This window comes from Rosa chinensis, chromosome 6 (assembly GCF_002994745.2).
Source record: "Rosa chinensis cultivar Old Blush chromosome 6, RchiOBHm-V2, whole genome shotgun sequence".
Lineage (NCBI taxonomy): Eukaryota > Viridiplantae > Streptophyta > Magnoliopsida > Rosales > Rosaceae > Rosa > Rosa chinensis.
Genome location: NC_037093.1, coordinates 5286697 through 5297579, shown reverse-complemented (window position 1 = coordinate 5297579; position 10883 = coordinate 5286697). Strand labels below are relative to the sequence as shown.

The 10883-nt window shown below is 39.8% G+C and overlaps 1 protein-coding gene across 1 annotated transcript; it reads left to right on the top strand.

The window, feature by feature from the left end:
* The first annotated feature begins 8669 nt into the window (after positions 1-8669).
* Positions 8670-9329, top strand: LOC121049924. Its single transcript, XM_040508383.1, has one exon. It carries the CDS (start codon positions 8670-8672, stop codon positions 9327-9329), a length of 660 nt encoding a protein of 219 aa, XP_040364317.1.
* Positions 9330-10883: the final 1554 nt, after the last annotated feature.

Sequence of the window (10883 nt, the reverse complement as noted above, 5' to 3'; positions counted from 1 at the left end):
TCCTCGGAAAACGAATCACTGGAAACCATATAATAATCATATTCTCCAAATCGAGCATAATAAACTTTGATTCAAAAATCCCATTGACATAGTAATAAAATATTTAAATCCGTTTAATATGCTCGATAAATTAAAACAATAATTTAAGTCACTACTTCAGTTCCCAAATCAAAACAAGACAAATTAATAATAATTTTCTGAAAACAAAATATAATCACATGGAATTAAATAACTAAATAATTAATACGGGAAAAACAATTGCATGCATCCTTATTTAAAAGCAAAGGTCCACTCACAGTACTATTCAGGTGATCACACATATGAGTTCCTTCGTCGAGCAATCGCTCGGTATGTCACCCTGTACACAATTATATTTCATGAATAGTTATTCAACAAATTAATACGATTCCTAAAATCAATTCCTTATAATTACATCTCCACTTCTTCTCGGATTCAACCCAAATTATACCACTAATACCAATTCATTAATTTAAAGGTTCCAAGGAAGAACCGAGAGATATTCGACGGTCGGATTCCCGTAATCCGATAATCGAAACCCTAAACTTCAAAAATTCATAATTAATTCCAAGCTTCTCCAAAATTGACCAAATTTCATATACAAGCTCTAAAACAATTATAGGATTTAATGGACTAAAAACTGAAGTCAAATGGCAGCCGGAGGCGCCGCCACGCACCTGCTATAGTGGCGGCGCGTGGGATTCACGTGCCGCATCCACCAGCTCCCATGGCCGCCAAATTTTGGCAGCAACACCTACTCATCAAACCTAATACTTTTCTCAACTACAACAAGTTTCAATTTTACCTTGAAGAGCTCTAATTCGGCCGGTGAAAAATTTCCAGAAATTTGAATCGGGTTTCTCCTTGATTCTCCCACTACACTGCAAATCGTGGCTCAAAGATAGGGGGAAAATGATCCTTGGCGAAAACCGCACCTTCGACGCCGATTTGGTGGCCGGAGACGGCCGGAATCGGGAGAAATTGCAGGAAAACGTCAACCGCTACAGTAAACTTCCAAGCTTCAAATCATGCTTCTTCGGCCAAATCGTGACAACCCACGACCACCAGCATGTAGAGGAGGAGGAGGCGAGTCGGCAGCCACCGGTGGGAAGACGGGAAGAAGGGAGGGCCGACGCGGGGGAGAGAGGAGAGGAGAGAGAGAGAGAGAGAGAGAGAGAAAATCTCGGGGTAGGGGTAGGTTTCCCGAAATGGAAACTTACCCTGGTAACTTTCTATATATATAAAGTTACCGTGAACAGTAACTTTAGTATTTAGGCTATAACTTTCGCATACTAACTCCAATTTTTACGTACCACATATGCACGCGCTCGGTTTAACGTCCTCTACAACTTTCATGAAAGAAATTTTCTCAAATTTTGACCCAAACAAAAAGTCAACTTTTAGGGTCACTAAAAGTATCGAAACAAAGTAAAAAGTGAAAATAGTTGTCGTTTCCCGTCCAAATGACTAGTAAACGGGTAAATTAAGATACGGGACGTTACATTAGTAGATCAAGTCAGGGCCTGGGTGAGTGAGGCTGAAGAGCGTCTACATGACTTGGGAAGGCAGGTCCGAGAACGCGATGTCGAGTTGGAGCTTCGGGCGGCTGCCTTGGAGAGTTTGGCTCCTTATCCCAATCGTGTGGTGGATTTGGAGGGGCAGGTTGGTAATCTACAAAGGGAGGTTGGCCGTTTACGGGATGTTGAGCTGGAAGCAGGCGAGAGGGAGGCAAATAGAGTTGGAGCGGCTCAGGAAGGAGTTAGCTGAGCACCAGGCTCGGTCGAGGAATGCATTCGCCTGCTCGCTGCTGCCGAGACACATCAGGACAAGCTCTGCAAGGCCAGTTGGGATGGGGGACAAGGTGGCGGACCTTTATCTCCGGTCAAGCCATTTTCAAGAGAGGATGAACAAACCCTTCTCGGATGGGGTCTTGCACTAGATTCGAGATGGTATCGCTGCTGGGTGGATTAACCAGGAGAAGATGGTGTGTGACATGCAGGCCAAGAAAGCAGCGAGATCGCAAGCCAGTGCATCGAGTGGTGGTTGAAGTTCTGGGATCGTGATCCAGGACCAGGCTGTGTCGGAGCATGCATCAGGACAAGCAGGCAAACTCGAGGCTAAGGGTGCTGTTGGTGAGCGGGAGGCCCACGCGGATATCGGGGGTGAGGTACAAAGCAAGAACACTGGAGAGCAAGACAGAGTGGAGGGGCGTGATCGGGTAGACGAGCAGACACATAGTGCCGAGGGCGAGACCTAGCTTTTTGTTTTTTTTTGTTTTGCTAGCGATAGGTGTTTATTTCGTTGTAAATGCTTTGGATTTTGTTGGGATATTTGACCAAGTGGTATGATTTTTGGAATGATAGCTTGGTATTGGGGACACGTAAGGTTTATGGGGAATTGATAGTGTTGGGCGATAGTCCCCCGTGCGTTGAATATATTTATTGCTTTGTCAATTGGTTGCCTTGTCATTAATGCAGATCATTAAGGCGACGTGACGATTGGTCGTCTGGAGTCGGTTGGTGGTGATGGTGTTCCCCTATAAATAGGCAGGTAATAAGATGGGTTGATCATATTTTCAACATGGCATTTTCCCTGTTCATCATTGTGCTTCTGCTTCTAAAATTTTCTCTTCTCTTTAGGCAATATGCATTTCCAGATTTCTGGGCTTTATAGCTTAATCTCACCTTGGGTTATGGGCTTTATAGCCTAATCTCATGAGGATTCGGCTTCATCATCCATTTGGGGATTGAGCAATCTGTGTCCCTGCGGAACTGAAAACCGAACCAAGTGAGAAACCCAAGGACTAAGATCACTGGAGGGGCGGCGGGCTACAACGATGGAGATCAGGTGGCGATATGGCGGAGAGTGGTGCAGTGCAACTACCCCCCAGTCTTTCTCACCGAAACCCGGCCAGCCTATCAATCCTTCAATTCAGTGATCTTCATTCTTCTGCTGAAGCTCCTCAAATTCCAGAGAATCAGACGTGATCAGAGCCAGCCTGTACGGGACTCGGGAGGACAAGCGAGGATAGTTGCATGTGTATCTCATTTGTTTGAATATGTAATATGTTGTCGTTGTGTATCGCATTTGTATGGAGTATTAATTGATGTATTGCTATTGGCCGCAAAGCCTTTTATAATAAACATCCCTTTTGGAGTATGTATCGCCTTTCATTGTTCTATCGCCTTTGATTTCTGTATGAGCTTTTCATTGTGTATCGCTTATCGCCGCGGTGTAGTGCGAGTGTAGGCGCCATATTTCAAGGCAGTATAATATCAGTGCTGGAGGCAAGAGCGAGTGGTGAGGCGTTGACGTTGGGTCATTCCATTTGGCGTGGTATCGTGTTGGCATTGGCCGTTGCTGCCTTACATCGCGTATCGTTGCAGTGTGTAAGGGGCTCATGAATCACGATGTGTCGTGTGGTAATAACTTTGTTCGTGGCGATGTATCGTCCACTATTCATTCAATTGCTTCATGGCGAAGTATACACTACACCAAAAATCTTATCAGACAACGGCAGAAAACCATTGTGGGATTTGGAGACCCACCGTTGTAGAGTGAGCCGTTGTCTGATGAAAAATCAGACAACGGTGGAACATAGTTGTGTGAGAAACACTCAGACAACAGGTATGTGTTATAACTGTTGTGTGATAGCTCGGCAGATGCCAAGCGCAGCTGCGCAGCAGTTGAGGCACTGTCTTCAGACAACAGTGCCAGTGTTAAGCCGTTATATGTTAAGCATGTCAGACAACATTTTTTTATTCTGTCTGTTGTCTGATTGATCTTCAAACTTCTATTCTTAGACTATATCTGTTGTGTGATTAACTTTAAGACAACATAGTTCAATTGATTATGTTGTGTGATTAACTTTTACGACAACAAAGTTCAATTAATTTTGTTGTGTGATTAACTTTTAGGACAACAGAGTTCAATTAATTCTGTTGTCTGAGTATAAATTAGAAGACACTGATTTATTAGAAACCGATGTGTGATATGATTGATTACAATGTGTTTTTGTCGTATTTTTGTTACCTGATCATTGTGTGATCAGAATTAGGCAAAATTAATGCTCCATTATTACCTAAATAATGGTACGTCTAGATTGTTGATCAATTGGAAAGAAAACACATTGCAAATGCTCAAATGAGTAATCAAACCTATTCCATATATCTCTTAAAGTTGAAAGCATTTCCCAAAAGCTGATACAACTATGTAAAACATGCCACATATAGAGTTTGTGCAGGAACTTGGTTTCAATAGCCAACATATTGATACAAACTCTTGTCCTCCCACTATTCCAGGAACTTAGTCTGTTCAGCCATGTTGTCAAACCTTTAAAGTTGAAGTGAGTGGTTTGCAATTTTTGTCCAAATGTCCAACCAAAAACACCTCAACCAAAAAAGCCAGTCCATAACCTATATACAAACAAATAAGCTTCAGAAAGTTGAAATTCCTTTCTATCCATCAGAACACAACCTTCTGCATGCCATCCAAAAGTGCATATATCCAATTGTTATGCTTATGATTTAAATATTGAAAGTTGCAAGTCAAGTTGTCCATATAGAAGTCATATACATCTTTGAGCTATATATTAGTCATTTGCTACACTCTTAATATGATTTGATTGATACATGCTAATATATACCAACCAATGTTACTTACAAACTTTGAATCGATATAGTGATCATTTATGTATGAAACAAAAGTGAAATGCATGAGTACTTTAAAAACAATTAGGCAAAGTCACCACTAGTAATATAAATGTACATTCCATTCCATTATTGATTACTTGTACTGTGATGACATGAGGGATAGGCCACAGCTTTATCAATTCATGGTTCAAAACAACAATATATGAAAATCTCTCTCTCTCTCTCTCTCTCTCTCTCTCTCTCTCTCTCTCTCTCTCTCTCTCTCTCTCTCTCTCTCAAAGGGGCTCTCCTTCTCCCTCGCATAAACTACTTTCTGTGATGGATATGATAAGGGGGGTGGCAGTGAGATTAACACCAGTACAAAAACCTCATTATCAAATCAGTATATCTCTAATACTACCCAAACACACTTGCAGCTACCAAGTTCTATTACATACATAACCATCTTGGCAAGACCCAAAACCCACCAGAAAAACAAAGAAAGTTAGAAAAATACTTCATTCCAAACCGAATATATGAACATGAGTAAACAAAAACTAAACCCTGCAAGTGCTGAACACAACTATTACTCCTACTTTCCTCAATTTAGAGGTATCGTTCATGACAAAATAAGCAAAGGCCAAAGAAAACTTTAGTTAAATTTCTATCTTATTAAAAACATATTACATTAAGCCTTAACTTCTAAATTATAGTGGCTATTTTTTCCTCATATATCTGTTTCTTGTCTACCGCCCAGATGTCATATAATAAACACATCTAAACCATAATCTAAATGCAGGTGCAGACTTTCTCATGGCATCCAATCATTATCATCAGTACATCCCAAATGACGCATGGTTGGTTATGTATTGTATACACTGACAACAAATCATCCCCTAAATATACTCGCTCCTTAGAATTGTAATTAATTTAAACCCATGCTAATAACAAACATCAGTAATAATACAAAGATTCCATACCTGAATGAAGACAGAACAGCGAACCAATATCAAAGAACAAAAACAGGAACACAATGGCAGAAAAACAATCCAGGTACTTTTTCGCATAGAACCTACATAATCAAAACAAAATAACTATCAATATTCTGTAACAAAGAAAAGATTCCAAAAATCGAAACCCATATATTAACTGAAAGCCAAAACTTTGAGATCACCCAAAATCAAAACGTCACCCTAAACCTCTTACTCTTCTAATCAATAACCGAAATCCCAAACTCAAGAACAAACAATACCCTAAAGACTAAAACATCAAAGCCCTTATCAATTCAAAGACAACCACAACAAAAAATCCAACAAAAACCAAAAGATCCAGCAATCCATTACAGAATACTTTATACAATACCTTCCGTCGATGTTAAACCTTTTAAAATCCACACAAACAACAACCCACTACGTATCAGAATCAGAGGAAAGCAAATAGCCAATTTCAGCATTTTTGAGGAAGACAACTGGAAGATAAAGATAAAAAGAGTTACAATATACGCAAAAAATACTTATAGAGATATAATAGGATGATGATATAGAGGAAGAGGCAAACCTACCAAGACAATGGCTCCAGCCATATTAATATATTGTCTACAACATCAAAGTTTGGCAACAGAAGGGCAATGTGACCGCGACCTGCAGCCCAGAACTTGGTCTCCCTTGTCCACTGGAAAGTTAATGAACTTATGTTAATTCACTGTCTTGCAGAAACAAATGGAACCTAAGCTTCTATCCCAACTCTATGAGTATGAAAAAATGAGTGAATTCGAGGAGTAAAATAAACTGACAATTTATTTTCTTGGATAATAACAAAGGTCATCAGTGAAAAAAATAAATCAGTATTTTTTGAGAAATTAAAAAAAATCTCAATAAATTATGCATAGACAACAAACTGCACTGATAACTTCAGTCTAAACTGCTTACTATGTTGGGATTAAACAGGACAAATAGGAGAAATCATTTGACACAGTGAAAACTTTGGAAGAGAAAATTATACTTCACCAAGCTATTCACACTCTCGCAGCTAATGAATGAAAAGCAAGTATATTGAAACAACTAATTTACTTTAAATTAAATAAGAACACAGAGTTGCACCGATATTAATGTACAAATGAGATGAGAGAATTTAATGATGCACAGTACTATAACAAAAGAATGTTGCCATGTGAAGAAAAGATTATAACAAAAGATATCAAGGATAAATAAATAACATATAATAAAGGTTCTAAATTGGTCATAGATAGAAGTATAAGAAATTAAAATAGATAGAAGGACTAGTATGAGTAATCAAGTACTCCTAGAAGCCACAAGTCACCAAAAGAGATTATATGATTTAAGACTATATTTAGGCAATGATGTGAACATTGACATAACTCTCAGAGGACATATATAACAACCACAATGCAATGAGAAAACTGACAGCAGCAGCAACCATCCTCACATATGTGCACACTACTAAATTACCAATCCATTCAGAATTCTCATGAACCTCAATAACAGCTTTAGTGCGAAAACTGATAGGCTAAGAACTGATTAAGCATTTTACCTTTCTCCAGTCTACAAAATCAATGAGCTCATTATCCATTGTTTCTTTTGCAGCTATGTGTAGTATCTTCTCCCTTTCTGCTTGATTTGGCCTTTGAAGATGAAATACTCTATCCATGCGACCAGACCGCTTTAAGGCATCATCAACTTGAGATTCCAGTGGTAGCCATCAATACAACCCCATCTTGTTTCTCAAACCTGCAGAAAGTGTAAAATTAATCGAGAAACAGAAACACGCAGATCATGTCCTGTTCAGTAACATAGTTTGACTTAAAGATTATTAGCTACACAAACATAGTAGAGTACAGGAAGGAACATAAAGAAGCTGCAAACTTAAAAGACTTACAAAAATAAAAACATGAACTTTTAAACCTCTGGGTATGTTATGTAACTTTTAGCTAAAATCACTTCACATTATTTGCTAAAGAATTTATTCAAGGTTGTTAGTCCAATGAATGAAACAAGAGATGAAAGTTACCCATCAAGTTCCACAAGCAGTTGATTGATAAAAGCTTCATGATCCTGATTTAGGATGGCTGGTTGAAAACTCTATTTCTATTCAATTACAAACAGTCATTTTGAAGCAAACATTCAAAGATCTGCAGCAAGGTCATTCATCCTTTTAATGTCAGCAAACTGATTCATTACCAATTCATAAAGCATTAATTCCCATTCATCCTCTTACTCGTCACTACTTCAATCTTAACTTAACAATTAAACTCATATATAAACTTGTCTATAAACACACATTTAGACATGCACTTAATAGCAATCAAAAGATCATGACATGCTTAATTCACATTGCTAAAGACTCAGCAAACTGAACTCACACATATGCACTAAGAAACCAACTAGATCTTACTACAACCAACTAACAGAGAATGACCTTAGATTTTAAAATTACACATATCCTGCTGCTTATAATCAAAACAGAGTTCAAGGTCCTTACCAATTTCCGATTCAAACTAACCCAGCAACTTTCCGTTCTCCAACTTCTATTATCTAGATTCCTCAAGCCCCAACTGCTCCAAACTAAATAGCAAGTAATTAGGGTTTTCCAATCCAAATCAAAGCAGAGACCTCAATCAACAAGGGGGGTGGGGGAGGGGTGATGAAAGCAGGCTTACCGGACAAAAAGAATAAATTCATGGCGTCTACAATGGTGCGGCAGCGACCCCAATCACCAAATCCATTTTAACCAGAAAATCAATCAAACCTAAAACACAATCGATTTCAAAAACATGAAAATTTAAGGCAAGAGAAGTACCAGTTAACAAAACCTGTCCTTGGCCACCACCGTGAACTTCACATCACCAAAAACTAGCTGAAACAGCGCCAATTCGAGGAGCTTGTGGACTTTCTAGTGGAGATTCCGACCTGAGATCGAACTTGGAATCCCCTTGTTGCTCGTCGGACATCATCTCGTATAAGGTCTCGTATAAGATCATCACCCAACTCTTCTTCGTTTGATATGGCGGCGTCGGAGTTCGAGTTCTCAGCTCGATTCGGGTCGAATGGATCTACTACTACCGGGCCGATGAGCTCGGTAGATGAGCTGTTCTTGAATGGAAAGATCCAGGCCATGAAGCTCTCCACCCACCTGGAAAAGCCCCAGGTACCGTTGCAAGCTGTCAACGAGGAAGATGGAGATGATCTATTCGAGTTCGGGCCACTGAGAGGCAGAGATCTGAGGATGAGGGACAAGTCTTTGCGGCGGAGAACGAGATCCATGTCTCCGATGAGAAACATGCCCTTTGGTAATAATGACTGTTGCTTTGCAAAAGATCTGAAGGAGGGTGATTTGGGGAAGAAGAAGAAGAAGAAGAAGAAACCGGAGAATGGTGAGGAGGAGGAGGAGGAGGAAGAAGTTGGGAGCTTGGAGACCATTCCTTCAGTTTCAGCTTCGTCTTCAAGATCATCCTCAGTTGGAAGAAACTCGAAAAGATGGGTCTTTCTGAAAGATTTTCTCCACAGCAGTAAAAGTGAAGGGAGGAGTAATAACAAATTCTGGGCCACAATCTCATTCTCGAGTAGTGGTAAGGAGAAGAAAATAGAGGTAAGTGTTGGGGGAGAAAATAGGAAGAAAATTGGCTCGTCCGAGACAAGTGTTGATCGATGCGGCAGAAAATAGAGGCAGCAGAGGAGGAAACAGGGTTTGGAGTTGGGGGGGGGGGGGAATTAGGGGAGTGGAGCTTGGAAAGAAAGAAGATAGAAGAGAGAGGTGGGGAATCCTAACTACTTCCTCTCATTCATCCTCCTGTCCTCACTAACTACTTCTTTGGTTCTTTATAGAGGCAGGAATTGTGTCGGAGTGCAGTTGAGTATGAGGGGGTCGCGAATAAGTTGGAGAGAGCGAGTTTAGGGTTTCGACGATTGAAGAAATTTTGGGGTCGGGAGTTGAGGGGTTGATGATTAGGGATCTGGGATGCAGGTTTCAGTGGAGTCGGACATGGAGGTTGGTTGTAGATGAAGATGAAGGTACTTGTCTTTCGGGGAGAGAAGAAGACAGATGAAAAAGAAATTGTGCTTTAATGGTGTTCTGTCTAGCCATCTGGGTGTTGGAAAAAAATGAAGTGGGAGACAAAAGTCATTAGCCCCAGCCAATTAGGTTGTCAAATGCACCGGCTGCTGGGCTATTTTTATTTTGTGTTCATGTATCAGACAACACATAATGAAGTTATGTTGTCTAATTCCGCACACATTAAATTTGAGTTATGGCAGCAAGGAGGGAAAATTCCCGCTCTGTGTAAGCAAAATTCAGTTTGGGAGCAGGGGTATGGAGACGCATCAAAACATCAAATATATCTTCCTTAATCATACAACATAAAAACAAAAATTGTCGTATGACAATTTGCAAACTACACTCATACAACAGATATAACTATTCTGTTGTACAATAAAGTACCAATTTGGAGCCAAATTTGGGTCGATCTAGGAGGGAAATCTGCCGCTATTTTTTTTATTTATTCACACAACAGATTATTCTTGTAACTGTTGTGCAATGACCTTCTAAACGAAAATTTCAGAATTTTAACCACCTTATACAACGCAAGTTTAGTAAACATGTTGTGTGATTCACTTTTCTTTATCACACAACACTTTTTTTTTTCGTTGTGCAAAAAGTGTTGTGTGTTAACATTTTTGGTGTAGTAATAGCATAGCATTCATGCATTCATTCGTGGAGATGTATCACGTATCGTTTATTTATTTATTCGTGGAGACTCACTTATCAGTCATTCATTGATACTAGCATTCATTGATGGTGGAGTATCGTGTATCGTTAACATTCATTCATTCATTCGTCGGCGTATCGCATAGCATTCATTCATTTGATCACAACTAGCAGCGCAAGGGTTAGCGAGGAATAGCATTGTGCTGTATCAGCAGAACCGGCCGTGAGCGATATCGCATTATTATGCATTCAATCATTGGTCGGCGTATCGCATAGCATTCATTCATTCATTGGCGTATCGCGTAACAATCATTCATTCATTCATTTTATCGCAACTGGCAGCGCAAGGGTTCGCGAGGGACAGCATTGTGTTGTATCAGCGGAACCGGCCATGAGCGATATCGCATTGTTATGCATTCAATCATTGGTCGGCGTATCGCGTAGCATTCATTCATTCATTCATTGGCATATCACATAACATTCATTCATTTATTCATTTGATTGTAACTGGCA